General features: G+C 41.6%; 2 protein-coding genes and 1 pseudogene across 4 annotated transcripts in view; 2 read left to right on the top strand and 1 right to left on the bottom strand.

Moving 5' to 3' along the window:
• The window catches only part of si:dkey-9i23.8 (visual pigment-like receptor peropsin), a 34,972-nt gene extending 31,225 nt beyond the window's left edge, over positions 1–3,747 (top strand). Inside the window, exons 5-8 of the mRNA XM_034224488.1 lie at positions 2,310–2,448; positions 2,512–2,679; positions 3,198–3,282; positions 3,410–3,747. Coding sequence (XP_034080379.1) covers positions 2,310–2,448; positions 2,512–2,679; positions 3,198–3,282; positions 3,410–3,622 — 605 coding nt within the window. The 3' untranslated portion in view covers positions 3,623–3,747. The remainder of the gene's footprint in view (positions 1–2,309; positions 2,449–2,511; positions 2,680–3,197; positions 3,283–3,409) is intronic.
• A 4,902-nt stretch (positions 3,748–8,649) lies between these two features.
• Positions 8,650–10,606, top strand: LOC117551575 (annotated as a pseudogene).
• A 1,643-nt stretch (positions 10,607–12,249) lies between these two features.
• Positions 12,250–19,138, bottom strand: saraf (store-operated calcium entry-associated regulatory factor). Of its 3 annotated transcripts, none has more exons than XR_004569812.1 (7): positions 18,786–19,138; positions 17,347–17,525; positions 16,201–16,393; positions 15,809–16,114; positions 14,554–14,707; positions 14,339–14,461; positions 12,250–12,598 (listed from the first exon to the last, which is right to left on the bottom strand). XR_004569812.1 is itself a non-coding variant. In XM_034224468.1 (7 exons), the coding sequence occupies exons 1-7, from the start codon at positions 18,871–18,873 to the stop codon at positions 12,573–12,575; spliced, it is 1,041 nt and encodes a 346-aa protein (XP_034080359.1). In that variant the 5' UTR covers positions 18,874–19,138; the 3' UTR covers positions 12,250–12,572. The 3 variants fall into 3 exon arrangements, 2 of the variants coding, with proteins under 2 accessions (XP_034080359.1, XP_034080358.1); XM_034224468.1 differs by having other exon boundaries at positions 14,339–14,433; XM_034224467.1 differs by having other exon boundaries at positions 14,339–14,436; positions 18,786–19,134.
• Positions 19,139–19,254: the final 116 nt, after the last annotated feature.

Raw genomic sequence — 19,254 nt, 5'->3', positions numbered from 1 at the left:
TCCAGCACAGGTCAAAAGGTCACAGTGACTAGCCTTTTCCTGGGGAAAATGCATGGGGCAAGTGACTGGAAAAAGTTTTAAAAGTTATTACATCGTTTCAGATAATAATAATAATGATAATTCATTCTATTTAGGGGCGCCTTTCAAAGCACCCAAGGACACCTTACAATTCATAACATATTCCAAGGAAAGGTTTTAAGACAGTACAAAGAATGCAGTCCGGGTGATGTTTTTGATGTGGGGTGCAGATGAGAGAGCTGTCCAGAATGACACCAAGATGTTGTGTTTGAGTTCTTGATAAGCCATTAAAACAGTAAAATAAGTGTCTCCTGTTCACCAAAACATACCCATCTGTTATGGAAAAAGAAAGTATTCTAAAAGTAATCTGCCACCGGCGGGGATTGTTATTAGCTTCTGATGCGCAGAAGAAAAATCTGGCCCACCCTATTTTTTACAGGCCCACCCTAAAGTACATTTCTGCCTACGCTACTGATTCTGACCCCCTACTCTCCCCATTACTGACGGCAACAAAAGTCCTACATTATTCAATTAAAATAAAGAAGTAAAAACAATAAGTGTGGCTTGATATTGAGTAAGAAACAGGTTGATAAACGCTGTGAGAATGGATCTAAGGACAGCATTTCGCCGCGATCTCAACTCGTCTATTACCAACGTTCAGGGAGCTCTATGCAAGTCAATGGGACGCCCTGCCCGTTGAAAACTGACTCTCAAGGGGTACCCTGTCCGTAATTCCGTGACGGGGAGGGGCCCTGACCGTCCGTCAACATGTGACGGGTTGGGAGTGAGAACGTGTTGGTTAAATATAACCTATATACTGATTGAATCACATATAAAAGTCAGCCGAATTACTATTGATACTGCAAGGAGACGTATTGTGTGAAGAGAAATATAAGATGTTTAATTGCGGATATATTGATATGGGAGTTCTTCCGGTTTGTCCAAAAGTCAGGGCTTAGGGCTTTATAAATAAAGAACTACAGCAGATGTGATATATTTAATGCAGCCGGAATAAAGTATTATTTTATTTTTTAAATGTTTTTCGTATTTCTTATCGCATAAACACCACATCCCAACGTGCATTGCGCCATCGAATCACAGAGCTTCAACGATAGCTGAGGATTATGCGTATTGTAATGTTTTCGGCTATCCAAAACTCAGAAAAAATAAATGTGTCTCAGAAACTAAAGGGAAAAACACAAAAGCATTGTACACAATTTAAAACAATTCATGTTGTGTAATCAACAAGGACAATATGATGTTTGTTAGTTGATGAGTACTGCACATATCACTGTAAAATCATTCAACAGTGAGGGGAATACTTCCGGTTGTAATATGCGTCCCTAGCAACCACCTTAGCTACTATGAAAACGCAGAGACCGGAAATACTGTTTTCACCCTGTGAGAGTTGATGATAACTTGACATGGACGCTGGTCAATAGAAATGAATAGGGGGGAAAACGTAGCAATCTCACAATTTCAGGGGGGGGCGCGCAGAGCAACCTCTATAGGTAAAATACGTAGTATATACACATTCTTCAGGTGAGACCTCAAATAATCTTCGTAATATCTATCAAACTATAGATCCAACACATCCACAGGACGTAGATTCTAAAGTACAATATACACTTCACAAAAAATAAGTCGGGTGTCCGCCATGGTTTTTTTCTCACGCTGGGAAAGTGGACGATCACGTGACATGGACACTGGCCATTAGAAATGAATAGGTAAAAAATATTGTAGCCATGTCACGTTTTGAGAGGGTTATTTGGGAACACAGTACGTTTTTCCCTGTGGACCACCATAGATATTACACGTTTTTTTGTGAGACTGGAATGCCATTCCACATGCTGCATTGTTACAGAATGCTGAAAAAGCTTTTGATAGTGAAACAATATCTTCTAACCACTTAAACTTGGACATGTATTGTTCTCTGCTATGTCCCTTAAAAAACAATTACTGGCTAATCGTTGAAGGTGTCGAAAATGAGAAATTGTTCCTGATGTAATGGATTACGGTGTGTGAGTGTGTGTAAATGTTAATAGCCGTGCAGCGTATGGCAGCCTCTATCTCTGTATGAATGTGTGTGAATGGTGAATCCTGACTATATACTGATCCTTTACTATATCTAAAGTAAATGAATTAAACGTCCAGGTTCTGCCACTTAAAATACTGAAATATCAAATGATTTGGTACCAGTCCTTGCATCACTAAAATTCTTTATTAGTAACTTTTTTATAATATATATTTATTTTGATTCAGTCACTTGATGTTTTTTTTGTATCCCTTAGCTATTCTTTGTGTGCAACGACTGATCGGCATGGCCTCCACAGGAAGTGCTCTCTTTGTTGTCATGGTGACAGCCTGCTTGACTTCTTGGGTGACAGGGCTGGTGTTTGGGAGCGTGCCGGTGGTCTACGCCTGGATCAGGTATGTCGTTTACTCAAAGCTTTCAGGTGGTGCTGCTTCATCTCCATCATGTCTCCTCTGCAGGTACGACCCCGCAGAGATGCTGTGTGCTGTCTTCTGGGAGAACAGCTACTCAGACATGTTGCTCTACATCCTCTGTGCCTTCTCCCTCTGTATCTTCCTCCCCTGCGTCCTCATCTTCTTCTGCTCTCTTCTACTGAGTGCCAGCAGCTGCCACTCCAACTGGAACAGGTGGTGAGAGGAGATTTTTTTTAAACAACACAAGCTGGAAACTGGTCACGTGATATTTTAGTCATGTAAAAATACAGCCATTGATGTGATGGCAGGTCAGGTCAAATCAGAAGTTAAATATGCATGTGCACAGAGCAGACCTCAGCTGAGTCAGTGACTCCATTGGTCAAGTGTTTCAGTCTTACTTCAACCAAAAATGCCAAACGTTGGTTCCTGCTTGATCGCTTGTGAGGATGTGATGCTATTCCTTATCATTTTGGGGGAAGGGTTGGGATGTTTGCCAACATATCTGTACTCGCTGATACCATGACTAAACCACCTGACACAGTCTTTCTCCTTCTTAACTGGGCATCCCTAACTTACCTCTGATACAGAACTACCTGTATCCCGTAGTGCTATGTACTGTGATAGCTACAGAATAAAGCTTGTTCTCTAAGGCTGAGAGAAGTACAAATACAAATAGGATTTCTATATGCAATCCAAGTTCCTGTCTCCATCTTGTTCTCTCTTTATCTCAGTGATGATGCAGTAGACCTGTCTTCAGTCAGTCCTCTGCTGGTGTGCTTCTACATGCTCTGCTACACTCCCTTCTTTGTGTCTGAGGTGAAACACTCACTAGTCACATACAATGAACAACACATGAGGTTCTGTATGCATGTACACACAGATGCTAAAGCAATCGAGTGAACACTCACACTTTGTTTCTTTCTTTGCATCCCCTCTCCTTCAGCTGATCCTGCTGGGCAGGAGAGACCTGTCACCGGCACCTGATTGGTTAAGGACACTGTCCTCAGTGATGTCATACCTGGACTGTGGTCTGAACCCTCTTATTTACTGCTCCCATCAGGACTTTCGGGAGGCAGGCCTAGCCCTGCTGTGGACCAATAGGAAACCGTCGTCAGAGCCTGTCCTCACATCTATCACCAAACGTGTAAATGTGTGAGGGCCTCCACATTGTTCCAGACATTTCAACTATCTAACAATGATGCATCTCAGAAGGATGCATGTTTCAGGTTTCAGGGAAATGAAATGACAATTATTTGTTATCCTTACAATATGTACTATCAAGTCATTTGTCTTTTATACATTTTCTATACATGTTTAAATCAATATGATCCAGTAGAAACCTTTTTCACTCTGAGTTTGTAAAACAAGGCCGTACTCTCCTATATGCTCTTTATATGGATTGTATGAGAAGGGGATCCTTTATTTATCATATCTCCTTTATTATATATAACTTTGGTAATAATATTCCCAACCTTACCCCTCTGTTGCCTACATGTTGAAACATACAGCAGGAGGTGGTAGGCCACTAGCTGTGTAATGTATTCTCTGCTGTCTGCTAACAACCTATCTAATGTATGTTACAGCCAACTCATGATATGGTGTCTGAGTGAAGCTGCTGCTGTGGGGGTCACTGGGGGTCACTGAACAGCATGTGTGCACATTAAACACTGCAACCACAAACCGTTTAACACTTTATTGCAGTCAAAATGTTAATGGTGGATGGTAATTGGTGGATTATATTTTCCATAAAATAAAATATTTGGCATATATTACAAGTCTTTTTAACTTAAATTGATCATTGATAAGTTGTTAATTTTACTTTTATCATTGATTAAACTCAATATAATCAATCTGCCCTTTTCCTCACAACATAAGCAAAATCAAAAGGAATCCAGCATAATACAAAATGATCTGTTCATTGTAAACCAAACGGGTCATGTCATCAGCTAAAGTACATAAAGGGAAAGTTCAAGTTCAAACTGACAGGTGTCTTTGTTCTGCAGGTAAAGAAGTTTCACAGGCCTTAAATGGGGGGTTTGATAACCTAGGGGAGGGGAGTGGTCTGTAGATGATTGACAGTCTCTGGTGATGCAGGTAGGGAGGACATATATTCATATATTCAATCTCATTTGTTCACACCCTACTATATTTTTGTTTACTAATATGACATGTGGGGTACCTCAAGGCTCCATCCTGGGGCCTCTTCTCTTTAACGTCTACATGCTACCACTGGCTCAGATAATGAAGAACAACAAAATAAGTTACCATAGCTATGCAGATGACACACAAATGTACGTAACAATTTCACCAGGAGACTATGCTCCAATTCAAACACTGAGTAAGTGCATTGAACAAATCAATGACTGGATGTGTCAGAACTTTCTCCAATTAAACAAAGATAAAACTGAGGTAATGGTTTTTGGAGCCAAGTCAGAACGTATAAAAGTTAGCGCTGAGCTTCAGTCTGCAATGTTCAAAACAACAGATAAAGCCAGAAATCTAGGTGTAGTCATGGACTCTGACCTGAGTTTCAACAGTCACATTAAAACTGTTACTAAATCAGCCTACTATCACCTAATGAATATATCTAGGATTAAAAGACTAATGTCACAGCAGGATTTGGAAAAACGTGTCCATGCTTTTATCTTCAGTAGACTGGACTACTGTAATGGTGTCTTCACAGGTCTCACTAAAACATCTATTAGAAAGCTGCAGCTGATTCAGAACGCTGCTGCTCGAGTCCTCACTAACACCAGTAGCGTGGCGTGGGGAAAAAATTAGGGGAAGCCAATAATACGTCCTTTCTTTTGGGTCGGGGGTGTGGTGGTCAATGTAATAACGTAACCAGATGAGTGATTACAGCACCCGGTTATTCATATCATTTTACACACATTTGTATCAGATGCAGGACTCACACACGCCTGTTATCTAACCGCCAGGTCCGCACGCACTCTCCAGCCGAAACTCTAATAAGCATTCATTCACAAACTAAATCAGGAGACCTTTAACGTTTTACGTCCGATTCACTCCTTTTTTCCTCACTGTACACAGCTCCAGTTTGGGCATTGGCCTGTCATCAGATTGTATTTGTTGTTGCTGCTGTAGCGGAAGTTTAGTACAATTATTTTTGATGAAATACTCCAAATCTCCACCCTCCATAATTGCACTTGCTTCAGTTGCTTGCTACTTTCTAACGGCGGTGAAAGTGGTGCAGTGACGCTATCTATCTTCTATCGATTAGATTTATGATTATAAAATGATAAAAGTAGGGTAGACATGTGGATATTATCCGACTGAACAAAACTTGCATTTATCTAACAGGTTTGTTTAACACAGACCTTATTTCGAGCTATTTTCCTAAATCCTATGGAGAAATCCCATTGCGTTTTTGTCGAGGGAAGTCGAGCGCAGCTTACTTCCGGATTTTAGGATGCGTCACTGCACCACTAAATTGATGCGATTTGATTGGATTGTGAGGCAAGGGAAGCCAGCCGCCTCTTGCTTCCCTTGGCATGGCCCTGACCAATCACAGGTTGGCATGGGCATCACGTGAGCCTCATCTGATTGGTCAATCCCTCCATTTTTTTTCACCACGGGAAGCCAGATTCGGCTGGCCTCCTCTCGCAACAGTGAGTGCAATCTACTGTTTCACCATAACATCTAGAGGGGCGCTGTTTGTTTCACTCTTTGTAAAATACTCAATGAGAATGGGGGAGAGACAGGCCAGCAGCAACACACAGCAAAGGAGAATTATCGAAACAAAACAAAGTGTTTTTATTTATTTATTTAAAGTATAACTAGCCTACAATCCGAAAAAACAGGGGAAGCCTGGCTTCCCTTGGCCTCCGGGAGAAAACGCCACTGACTAACACTAAGAAAGTGGATCACATCACTCCTTTTCTGAAGTCTTTACACTGGCTTCCTGTGTGTCAAAGAATAGATTTCAAAATACTGCTGCTGGTTTATAAAGCTTTGAATGGTTTAGGCCCAAAATACATTTCTGACCTCCTGCTAAATTATGAACCATCCAGATCTCTCAGGTCTTCAGGGACTAGTCAGCTTTCTGTCCCCAGAATCAGAACTGAACATGGAGAAGCAGCGTTCAGTTATTATGCTCCAAATATCTGGAACAAACTCCCAGAAACCTGCAGGTCCGCTGCAACTCTGACTACTTTTAAATCCAGACTAAAGACTTTTCTTTTTGCCGCTGCTTTTAATTGAACTATTCATATCTTAGACTGCACTGTAACTTTTATCCATGTATTTTTTCTTTTAATGTTTCTTTTATTATCTTTTCTTTTTAATGACTGATTTTAAATGCCATTTTCTTAATGTCTTTCATTTTTTGTGAAGCACTGAAAGGTGCTATATAAATAAACTTGCCTTGCCTTGCCTTACTATTTGTTTTCTAAATTTCATTCAGGCAAGTGTTATTTTGATATGCCTCATCAAAGGCTCTCAACACACATAAGCAATATTACATCATTTATAATTGTTTTTTTAGCTGGCTCAATAGTTGTCAAGTGTAACTTTAGACTTTTGTGGGAAATTATCAAAAAAAAGTACAAGTTATCTGAAAGTCACATGACTATATGAAGGTAGATATTAGCTCCATCTCTATTAAGTTTCAACAACTCATTTGTGATTTTTTTTTCTTCTTTTGAACACCCCTGATTTACAAAGAGGCATCAGCTAGTGAATGTCCATTTTAATGGATCAGGCTCATTTTCTTGCAACAGAATTTAATTGAACCTCAAACTTGAAAGCTCAGAAAAAATGCAGGGCGGAGATGTTGGTCTACTCTCTCTCACCAACCCAGTCTCATGGCATTTCGTGTTCACCAACACGATTTTTAATCTATTGATTCGTGTTCAACAACACGATTTCCCCCTTTTTTTCGTGTTGCACAGCACGATTTTAAAAGCAATGTATTTCTACTGGTAATGTGTTTCGTGCCTGCAGCACGTCTTTTTCTCCGGTCGGGTCGAGGAAGACCGGAAGCTGTGTGGTTCATAAAAACATGTTCTTACTCAATATCAAGCCACAATTATTGCTTTTATTTTAAATCGTATAATTTCGGACTTTTGTTGCCGTCTGTGAGGAAAATAAATGGCTCTGGAGCCTCAGAATACTGAAATCTGTATTTTTAAATCTTTTTTCCTTCTAATTTGTTATTCTTTTCAAAATAACACACTGTTATTTACTCACCAATAACACACAATTATCCTTGCTTTTATTTATTGGTTTAATTCCATAATCTCGGGGTTTTTTGGCGTCCATCAGGAACTGAATTTCAAAATAAAAATAACCGGAAACAGATCCCCCCCAGACCCCCCCAATAAAGCAAAACTGCACGTTTCAGAGTGGCCTTTTATTGTGGCCAGCCTAAGGCACACCTGTGCAATAATCATGCTGTCTAATCAGCATCTTGATATGCCACACCTGTGAGGTGGGATGGATTATCTCGACAAAGGAGAAGTGCTCACTATCACAGATTTTTTCAGATTTGTGAACAATATTTGAGAGAAATGGTTATTTTGTGTATATAGAAAATGTTTTAGATCTTTGAATTCATCTCATGATAAATGGGAGCAAAAACAAAAGTGTTGCGTTTATATTTTTGTTCAGTGTATAAAAAGTGTAGTTTTTCCTTACCACTGTGCATGCTCATGTGGGTCAAAGTTGGGTCTCTGTAAAATGTAAGAGTACAGTCTTGACCTGCTCTATAGGAAAAGTTGCGATTTGGAGCTGCAAACAAATAATTGTAATTGAATTAATATCTGATCATTAATATGACGGACAGTGGTGATGATAAGCAGTACACTGTAACTGACATGGCCCATGTTGACTAGGGAAACCACATATTATCTGTTGTCTCTTGTGGGAGAGGGGAAGCGGATAATTGTATACATGTTTTACTTTATCCGCTGCTACTTTATGGTTTTAAAGTCCTTGAGGTTCATCAAGTTAAGGTACATACCATAATCGCAATCATCTGTGTTCGATCTGGCCCATGACCTTTGTTGCTCGCCATCCCTCTCTCTGTCTCTCCAATACATTTCCTGTTACTCAATACTGTATCATAATCTTTATTGTAATCTTCTCTCAAACTGTCCTTTTGTTTTTTAAGGATCAATCTCAAGATTGGAATTCCTAGAGGCCAAGATCGAAAGGCAAGATAAAATGATAAAAGATCTTGAGGGAGAGTGCAATTTCTTACGCGAGCAAGTCTTGGGGTTGAAGAATAAATCAAGTGAGTGACTCGAGAAGAAACGGCACATTTGTATTCAATTGTTATAGAAGGTGTGAAGCAGGCCCGGTTCCAGAACAAAATGACTCAGGGTGCATCTGAGATTAGAGAGGGTGCAGTTGTAAAGTGCTATTTTTATAGGTGGGGAGTGGACCTAACACCCTCTAGGGGGGTCCTCATCTCCTCTAGGAGGGTCCTCACCTCCTCTAGGGGGGTCCTCACCTCCTCTAGGAGGATCCTCACCTCCTCTAGGGGGGTCTGGGGGCATGCTCCCCTGGGAAGATCTTTTTTTAAATGTTGAAGTTAAAAGCATCAATCTGGTGCACTTTGAGAGCAAAATGAAGAGATCTATGGATCTATGTGCTCTTTGCTCGATTCATGTCCCATGTCCAGTCCCTTTTCACGTAGCCTATAAGAGCATGGCGCCAGTTGTTGTAGCCAGTTGTGGTGAAGGCATCTGACTTACTTGAACCGAAATGTCTACATGCATAGCAGAAGATGCCATCTTTTGTACATGAATATTCCAGCCAATCTCTGTTTTGAAACCATGAGCTGCAAAATGAGCGCCTTACCCCACTGTACAGGCGAGTTGGGTACTTTTTTAAATATACCTGGGCAGGCTCTCTTTTGCCGAGGTCCTTTGGCACTTGCTGGCCGCCGAGGGGTGGCGGCGTTTGGGGCAACGAAGACGGCTGCTCCGCCTCCATGGGCGAGGCGGGCAAAGCCGGCGAGTCGGGCGTTAGTGTCCACGACAGCGGCCGCGAGTAACGTAATGTCCCCATGATCTGAACTGTTATTACCTCTAGTAGATGCAGTGTTACTGCTGGCGATTAGGGCTGGTTGTTTTTAACCATTTTCTGAGTTCCATCACTGACTGCTGTGTAAGCACCTTGCAGATGATGAATGCGCAGCGGCTCAGGTAACGCACACCTGACATAATAACGTTACTTACCGTTTAAATTGACCAAATAAATGCAGCAGACAATGTTATTTAACCACGATTACAATTTATTTTATTTCAACTAAATTCTTCTTATTATTATTATTATTGTTATTATATATGTAATTTTTTTCACTTATCATTTTTTTTTTTTTCACTTTTCAAATGAGGGTGCAATGAACCCTTATGCACCCCCGTAGAACCGGGCCTGGTGTGATGTTATGTATCTCCTCATAACAAGCTGATCAGTGTGTCATCCGTTGAATCTAAGCTCAATCAAAAGTCCCTACTTTGGAAGAGGATGTCAGCATGTACGCAGATGACACTTCCCAAAGTCCTGCAGACCTCAGTGATTCTCAGACAGTGATGTTGTCATCCCAAAAAAGGAGTCCTGCATCTCCAAATGCGGCTGTGCCTGGGCGAGCTCATATGAGAGGTGAACAACTAAATGTCATGAAAAGTAATAATGATAAAGATCAGATAAGCAGATGTTGCCATCCCTAGAGTATGCTTTATAGTTATTTTTAAAGAGAAATGTCAGTTGTTTGGGCCATTCTTAGCGCCATCTGCTGGACAAAATGATTAGTCTGTGTACTCACCCCTCATGTATTTGTTGTATGTGTATTTGTTTGTTCATTTTTTCCAGTCAAAGGGCCAGCGGAGGTTGTCCGTATAAAAAGGTCCTGAAAACCTTCGGACGTGTTCGCACAATGTCTGAAGCCTTCAGGATAAATAATGTGGATCGGGGAACCATAAAAATGACTGCTCCAATTGCAGAGCTCAAGATTGTGGACCCAGACACATTCGAGACGCTCAAGTTTGATCCTGCAATAGACACCCTGCTTTAATTTGCCAAGAAGTGTGCAACAAATGTTACCGTCGATAAAAAGGCCCAAATAAAGGACATGAAAGCCAAAGGCAAGCTTCTTCCCTTGCTGATGAAGTATTAAAGGGCTGGTGTGATCGCTTTAGATAAGGTGTACTGGAAGAGTTGTATATTTAAATGTGAGTTTAGTACCCTCGAGAGCAAGTTCAGCTTTTATATTTACCTATCTATTTTTATTAAAAAAGTACAGGTGTGTTGTGAGTCTTGGAGACACTTTAAATGTTTTGGTATGTGTCGGAACCTCTCTTAAGTGGTTACATTTGAATAAAACAGATATTTAAACGTGTGCCTACTTTGTTCATGTACTGTTGAGGTTAATTTCAGTAGTTGTGTGCTATAATGTATTTACAAAGTGTGAAGAGGAGGCAGCTTTAGAATAGGGAACATGTTCTTAGATAGAAATACCTCATTTTGAGTTGTTTAGACACAATTAACACTTATAGTTTCATGTCTTGTTCCATAAGAATAGATTATATTTGTTAAGTGTTATTATGGGAGAATTACTATTCTTGTGCTACTACTGCCTTATTAGGCCCATATTGAGCAGAGCATATTAAGACCAAAACTCATGTACAACAACTTCCTTACTTGCAACAAATAAGCACTAATTAGAGGGTTATTGAGGAAAAACTCTCAACTAATGGCTTATTACTTGTAGAATATGGTCATGTAGAATAAGGCATTAATAAGTGTTTTATAATGACTAATAAAGAGCCAATATACTGCTAATATGCATGTTAATTAACAACTAGTTGATGGTTAATTTGTGTACCTTAATATAAAGTGTTACCTTACTTTCTTTTCTCATCTTAATACAAATTCATTCACTACTACTTACATCTGATATTTAACTCCTTCAGCCTATTTTCAGCTGCAGAACCCATTCAACTATTACATTATTCAGCTATTTCAGGACATCAAGGCTATACATGTTGTTGTTTATACCTTTTTTAAACCTTTTCTTTTAAATATTCAGCTTTTTCTGCATTTTTTTAGCTAAAAGCAGCTACCATTCAGCTAATAACTTATTCAGCTTTTTCTGCATGTTCAGCTAAATTCAGCCATAAATGTTCACAGTTTACAGCATTCGCACGCATTTTCTGCAGGAAATGCATTTTCTAGTTAGAACTATAGTTCTTCAAATCTTTATTCCCCTTATTTCAGCCAATACTTTGGCACTCCATAACTTCAGCTTACTTTCAGCTACGGAAAATATTAAACCATTCAGCCTGTTCAGGAATCGATGGGAAACCTTCAACTTTTTAAAAATATGTCATACTTTTTGAAATATTCAGCTTTTTAAACAATTTTTTTAACATGGGAGTCAATGGGAAGAGCCTTCAAATCCTCTTTTCCTACACCTTACGCCAAATGCTTCTCCTTCCACATACTTTCAGCTAGACACTTCATTCCAACTTTAAAATGATCACAAGACCTTCAGCTATTCAATTCATATTTAGATTTATTTATTTTTTAACATCAGTGTGGATGGAGCAGCTCGTTAAGTCTAGAGTGCTTTGATCTCAAAACAGAGTGGAGGAGTGCAGTTTGTTTTGGATTAGGTAAGCCAGCTAACTCAAACATGTTGAACTGGATTCGTAGTACAGGCCTCTGGCCTCATCTGTTGACTGTGTGTGTTTGAATGCACAGACAGTCAACAGATGGTTAGAAATCATACTGCAGAGAAAGCCATTTCCTCAACCAAAATACAATTAATAAACAAATACCATTTATTCACACTGGAATATGTCATCTGCATACAAAATTCGAATTGAACCAATTAACAACGGCAACATCATCTTCTGAAAACACATCAAAGTAATGCAAAGCTTTTCCAAACAACACCGAAGCACCCTTCAGAGAAGAAGTAACTCAGACGAGGCTTCTTGTCAGCGGCTGGCGTCCTCCAGCTCCGTATGCTGCTGTTACTGTGTTGGTGGACAAATTCCTCTGTGCATGAAGAAAGGTCTTCTCCTGATGTTCTTGTATTATTCTCAGTGCCATCCATGGTCCGTCCAGCTCCACGGCCTCTATCTTCTCTTGGTTCCTCCAAACCCTGTCAAACAAGACGTTAGTCAGCTGTTCCTACAGCAGCTCTCCACATGCTGGAAACACATTGGAAACATATTGCATTCACCAACGTTTGAAACACACACACATCAGGCATAGGGTTGTGTGATTCACAGCAAAACACCATGGTGACTTTCGCTCTGGCTTTGTTGTGATTGTTATTTGAGTTTTTGGACCCAGCACTGTATAACTCTTCACTGGGTTTGTGTATTCCGTGTAGGTCAACATCTACAGACTACAGTAGGCTCAGGGACCATGCTCTGTTGTATGTTGAGGGAAGCGTGCCTGCTGAGCAGAACAGTTAGTATTTCAGGCAGAAGTCACACTGTTGGTCAATGAGCAGCTGCTGTAAACCATGACTGTTCCTAAATACTATGCTAACAACTATCCAAGTAAAGCATGCAGAAAAGTATGATAAAAGTTACTGATCGTGTGATAGCTCCCAAAGCACAGTGAAACACCTGTTCTTGTAAATATGAGATCTACATCTTAAAGTGGACCTATCATGCTATATTTGAATAATATATTGTAGGGCCATACCTATATAAAACATGTCTGTGAAGTTTTGTTTTCAAAATACCAAACAGACCATGCCTCGTTTCGCTCTATTTGCTCTTTTCCAGCCCTGTTTTTGCAGGGGCTGATTCTGTGACGTAGCTTTAATGCAAATGAGCTGCAGCTGACCACGCCCCCCTGCAGGAGAGGGAGATCAGCTGCTGGGCTCTCAGAAGAGGGGGAGGAAAAGAGATCTCCGTCCTCCGTGTTTTATTATTATATGATTATATAGAGTCGTTATTCATTTGTTTTAAAGCTCAATAAATAACAAAGAAGACCTTTGACCGGCACTTTTCTAATTTTGTCTGGAAGATTTAAACTTTAACGGACATGTTGACCGGCGAAAAAAAAATCTAACTGAAACTCTGCCGCACGGTCCCCTCGTCCCTTTGGAAGAGACAGAGAGGTGGGTGTTTGTCATCTGCTGGTGGACTACCGGAGAGAATTACAGCAGGAGCAAACGCTTGCCAAAACCATGGCAACCATGCGCAGGAAGTCTTCTTCGCTGCTTTTGTGGCAGGGTTACAGCGCCACTTACAGACCTGGCATATGTACTACAGCGTCTCCAGCGCTTTCGAGCGGTCTCTCATTCCCCTGATAGGTGGAGAGTTGGCCATATAGGCGGAGCACCTTGTTTCTGAACAATTCAAATCTGGATCAGTCTGTATCAGATCCGTTGCAGCCCCGTTTTTAGAGATTTGGGTATGGAGGAAAAGAGAGAGGGTTGTGTTTTCTGACACTTGGTGAGTTCCCTGACACCGGGGACACATATTCATGTATAAAAGACGTACAAAAGTGCATTTTGCATGATAGGTCCCCTTTAAGTTACGACATTCAGCAATAATGATTCCAAGATAAGCCCTACATTGTTTCCTTTTAAGGATTACATTTGCTTCATGCTAACATTAGTGTTAAACTGTGTGCAAAGCTAACTTCAGGTTCTCACATTGTTTGGTTCATGGATGATATACCAGTTCATTGTTAACCTTACCTCTTGTTGTGTTACATGCTTTTCTTTTAATATAAAAAAAACAACAACCATCCTGTAACAGCCTTCACAGTTTTAAGTTAAAAAAAAGTGACGCTGACTTTAATCAGCAATAAGTGAGGTTATATCTCTCACAGGCAGAGCCCTCTACTGGACTGTGTGTGTGTGTGTGTGTTTATTTACCTGAAGCAGTGCGTGTCCCAGAGGAAGAGGTGGAGGAGCCTCCAGCAGCAGGACGTCTGTCAGTGTACGATGAGTAGGAGTTGCTGTGGGGCTGACTTCTGAAACACAAACACCCAGAAGGCCCTGAGAGGAGAGGAACAAATCCTCCACTTCCAATTCAGGTCATGCATTCTGTATTTTCAGTCATGTTCCTCTCTCCTCATCTCTGTACTGACCTCTGACTGCCAAACATATATCCCAGCAGCCCTCCTGCTCCCATCCCAGTCCAGAAGCCTCCACCTGTTGTGGGGCGAGCCTGGCCTCCTGGGAACTGTTGTCTGCGAGTGTAGTCGCTGTGGAAACCGTAGCCAGGGTCGGCACCAGCATAGCCTGAAAACAAAACAGGAACAGAGTGAAGGTTTCAGCGGGTGGAATGTGATCGTGCTTCAGACTGCAGCGTGTATTAGGGGTTTCACAACTACCTATATTTACTAGTCGACAAGTTTTTCAAAATAGTAGTCGACTAGTTGTTACGTCATAATAAAGACACACAAAGAGAGGTGTAAAACTGTATTTTGTATTGCAATGCATACAGTTACGTTAAACACTGTAACAAAGCAGCATTTTAATTTGGGTTACATGTTGTGACTCATCATCTGATTAAATTAAAAACAGTAACTGGACTCACCAAATCTACTGCAAAAACTCTGTTAAGAACATAAATCAACGTAAATCCAGTGCGCATTGCGCAACACTTTACTCGCTGTCACTGTCCTCCTCGATAACGATGTCCACCCTTCCAGGTGTCTTGGTTTGCGTTGAGGAAGACCAAAGCATCAACATGTGAGGGAAGGAGGCTTGACCGCTGTCGGGTGACAGTGTTGCCTGCCAGGGAAAACATCCGTTCACTTGGGGTGCTGGTGGCTAGCCAGGTAGCTCCTGGAAAGCTTGGCTAACGGGGGAAGCGGTCTGCGTTGTGTGCCCACCACTCCAGAGGGTTATCCATGATTGTGGGGTATGGGGTGTCTGCTCGCAGTAATCCCGTAGCTCATCCGCGCCACTGTTGACCCGTGTTTTCTTGTTGCTCTCAAAATGAGGTCCAAACAGCTGTTCAAAAGGGGGTGTTAGTGGAACACGCTCGTGAACTTTTAGTGCCGGAGCTAAAACTGAAACTGTAGAGCGCATAATTGCGGCGCATCTGCGCATAAGATGAGGACCCCTGAATGTCAGACGTGTTTTGCTGGAGCATTTTGCAGCACCTCAGCGCCAATGCCGGCATCCTCATCCTCATCTCCCACGTTTGTCTCCATTTTGTTCACGACTAGTTGACTAGGGCCTACAGCGCCAACTAGTGGTAGAGGTAGTCGACTAGTTGGTGAAACCCCTAGCGTGTATCTAGCACAGCGTTTCTTTGAGGAAGGGCTTTCCAGGGAGAAAGTGCAGAGCAACCAGCCCACCTATTGTCACTCTACCCACACTTTGACATATTACCTGAGCTGCCTGTGAAGTCAGGTTTGAATCCTGGGGGCGGGGGTCCTGTGCTGGAGCTGTGGTGATCATCTCTTGGGTAACCAGCCTGTCCTCCAGCCTGTCCTCCGTCCTGCCCCCCCTGGGCCGTGTTCCCACTGAGGAAAAGCTTGTAGACTCCGAAGGCTAAGAGCAGAAGCACAGCAACCCCCAGCAGGCCAGCTGAGTCCTCCCCGCCTGAGGGGGACGCACTCTGCTGGCTCTGCTGTTGACCCTGATGCTTGTTTCCAGAGAAACCGCTGAAGAAACTGGAGGCAAAGCCCCCCAGACCTGAGAAAGACAGAACAGATGTTTAAGAATATTTAGTTATTGTGTGAAGATGAAGCCTCATGAACATCAAGTATCCATCCTCCTACCTCCTTTAGATCCACCATGCGTGCCCCCGCTGCCCTGGGCTGTCCTCCGACCCCCTTCAGTCAGCTCCAGAGTGTACTCCAGCCCACAGGAGCCCCTCAGGATGAGGGCGTCAGCAGGTTGGCTGTAGCCCTCACAGCTCACCTCAATGCGACCAAATCGGTAGGCATTGTCCATATCAGTCTTACACTCCCACTGTGAGGCAAGGCAAGTTTATTTATATAGCACATTTCGACACAAGGCAATTCAAAGTGCTTTACAAAAATGAAAGATATTAAGAAACATATTATGAAATTACATTTAAAAACACTCATTTAAAAGCAAAGATACATGAATTCAAGTGACAGTGCAGTGTGAGATACACACATCTGAAATGTTTAGGTCTGACTCTCAATCATTGCTCACTTTTTAGCAGAAATGGTTTTCTATCACCTCCCTTTCTTGTTTAACTTGTACTTTAGTTATTTCAAGTGTTTCATGCTAAACGAACCCCCTTTGGAACATTATAATCTGACCCCATGGTACCTTTCAGTTTTTGCCGAAACTATTCCTCTTTTATTTTGTTTTCTTTAAATGCACATAGTTAAGTTTACCTTGTCTTTCTAGGCCAACTTGTGGCCCCACACGCAAAGTTATATGATGAGGCCCTCTGTGTCGCGAGCGTCGATGGGGGGGTGCTAGTGGAGCCTCGCAGCGGCAAAACTGTGGCGCCATTAGACTGTAGGTGCGCCGCATTTGCGCTTCAGATGAGGCTCCCTCCGTGAGGTGAGGCCCCATGCAGTCTGCGTGATCGGCCTGTAGGGAGGGGCGGCCCTGTTTCTAGGACTTTTTTGGTATCCTCCGTGAACCAGGGTCATGACACCAAAACGTTTTCGCCAAAACTATTCCTCTCAGTACAGGTGAGGGAAAACATATTTTTCTTTTCTTTTTTCAAAATGCATGAACTCAATTATCAGAAGATGAGTGATTTACTCAGTCAGTCACACCTCCTAGAATAAAAGTGTGAAGTAGCATTTACTTGAACAAACTGGTTCCCCTGCGCAGACACGTGTTGTTTGTTGAGCTACAGCCTGACACTGAATAATTGAGAGTTAAGAAAGTCCCAATATGTCAGTCATTTTTTTCTTTCACACAAACATTATGCTCACCTGTACATCCACCCCATCCCAGCCTTTGTTCTGACACTGGACCACATCTGGGCTGAAGGCCTGGCACCCCGCAGAACCCCCCACACACTGCAGCTGCAGCACGGGGCTGGAGCGCCTCGCCGTGGTGTAGCGGCCCCGGTACAGTGTCAGCGCCTGGACGTCCCGCAGCAGCACGCTGCCTGCAGCGGGCACAGGAGAATAAACCATATATATATATATATATATATATATATATATATATATACACACACATATGCCTATCTGTACATGACACCCAGTAAGTCAAAGAAAAGGTGCTACAGTATGAACTTCTATATTAATACAACAGAAGGCAAAGGTATGCTCCCTTGCTGCAGGAAGTCATCCTCAGTATCATCACAGGTGTGTGTGTGTGTGTGTGTGTGTGTGTGTGTGTGTGTGTGTGTGTGTGTCAGAATACAGACCACTGGGCTTACAGAGGGAAGTTATTTAGATCCTTTACTTGAAAAAAAAGTACAAATACTATGATCTTAACATACTCCAATACAAGTAAAAGTCCTGATTTCTAAATTGTATTGTAGTAAAGTATAAAAGTATTTGCACCAAAATATACTTAAAGTACCAAACGTAAAACTATTCATTCTGCACAATGAGCCATTTCAGAATAATAAAAGGACAGAAATAGTATCAGCTAAATGTACTTCAAGTACCAAAAGTAAAATACTCATTATGCAGAATGGAAGTTTTTTCACAGTATTATATCATTATGGTTATTATATTATTCTGTTTTAATACAACAAGAGATTTTAGAATGGTAGTTTTCTCTGTGCGGACCAAATTTAGATACTTGAAAATACTGCAGCATATCATGTGTTTTACATTTACAAAGAAAATCTCAGTGTTAAATAAATGTAGTGGATCAACAAGTACCTCTCAACTGTAGTGGAGTAGAAGTATTAAAGTAGCTTTAAACGGAAATACTCAAATAAAGTACAAATATCTAAAAAAACTACAATACTTTAGTAAATGTACTCCGTTACTTTCCACCACTGGATTTGTTTGTAGATATTGGAGGGTTAAACATAATGTTAATAGTATTGGTAATATTTCTAATCCATACATGCACTGTGACGCACTATTAAATGAATTTAAATTAACATTAGTGTCACATCACTGACACATATTAATATAAATAAGTCTAAAAACGTCCAATGGGCCATGATCTGGGTTTACTTCGTCCCGGTTTAATGGATGTATGTTTTATTAGTTTTCTACTTTCAGGAAGTGGGGAACTGTTTGCGGAAGTAGCTGTTCTGTCTTGTTTGCCGCTGATGATTATTTGTGCCCGTAGTAACATTACTTTGCTACACTACCCTAACTAACAGGAATGCTGCGCATTACTTTTTGAATGATTAATTCATTAAAATGTTGATGAAACAGAGGAAGGAAGCAGTACCCACCGTCCTCCCAGCTCGAGATGTGTCCCACCAGCAGGCAGTGCAGCAGCCCGGTGACACAGGCCTTCATCCCGCGGGCTGTCCGGACCATGGAGCTGTAGAAGAACCGGCCTGACTCTGATTAAACTCACTGAGCTGCACTACGAGTAACGATCAGCTAACTAGTGCTGTTACGTATTGCGTCGAGGCTTCGGAGCGTGTGTCGAGTAATCCCCGAAGCTTTTTGTGAAGCTTGTATCGTTTTGGGCCAGTGACGTCACCGATGACAAACGAAGCCTCGCTCCCCCTCAATACCACGTGACTGCTTCAGAATGTGCTTTAGATCGGTTGACAGCTAACGACCGCAACTAACCATGGACCTGAGAGCTCAACTTCCGTGTTACGTCATCTGTTGTTGTTTTCGCAACCAATGGGGGACTTGCACGACTGCAGCAGATCATTGCGTCATTCAATAACAGTATGATGTAAATGT

This window comes from Gymnodraco acuticeps, unplaced genomic scaffold, assembly GCF_902827175.1.
Source record: "Gymnodraco acuticeps unplaced genomic scaffold, fGymAcu1.1, whole genome shotgun sequence".
NCBI lineage: Eukaryota > Metazoa > Chordata > Actinopteri > Perciformes > Bathydraconidae > Gymnodraco > Gymnodraco acuticeps.
Note: the sequence above shows the minus strand (reverse complement) of the source record. Positions and strands in the feature narration are given on the sequence as shown.

What these genes read in the sequence shown, in the direction of transcription:
- saraf (XM_034224467.1), bottom strand. Translation starts at nt 18,873, where the DNA reads ATGGTCCGGACAGCCCGCGGGATGAAGGCCTGTGTCACCGGGCTGCTG. An exon ending in CATCTCGAGCTGGGAGGACG is followed by an intron (nt 17,526 to 18,785) that starts GTGGGTACTGCT and finishes TGCCCGCTGCAG; the next exon opens with GCAGCGTGCTGCTGCGGGAC. An exon ending in TATATGTTTGGCAGTCAGAG is followed by an intron (nt 14,437 to 14,553) that starts GTCAGTACAGAG and finishes TTTGTGTTTCAG; the next exon opens with AAGTCAGCCCCACAGCAACT.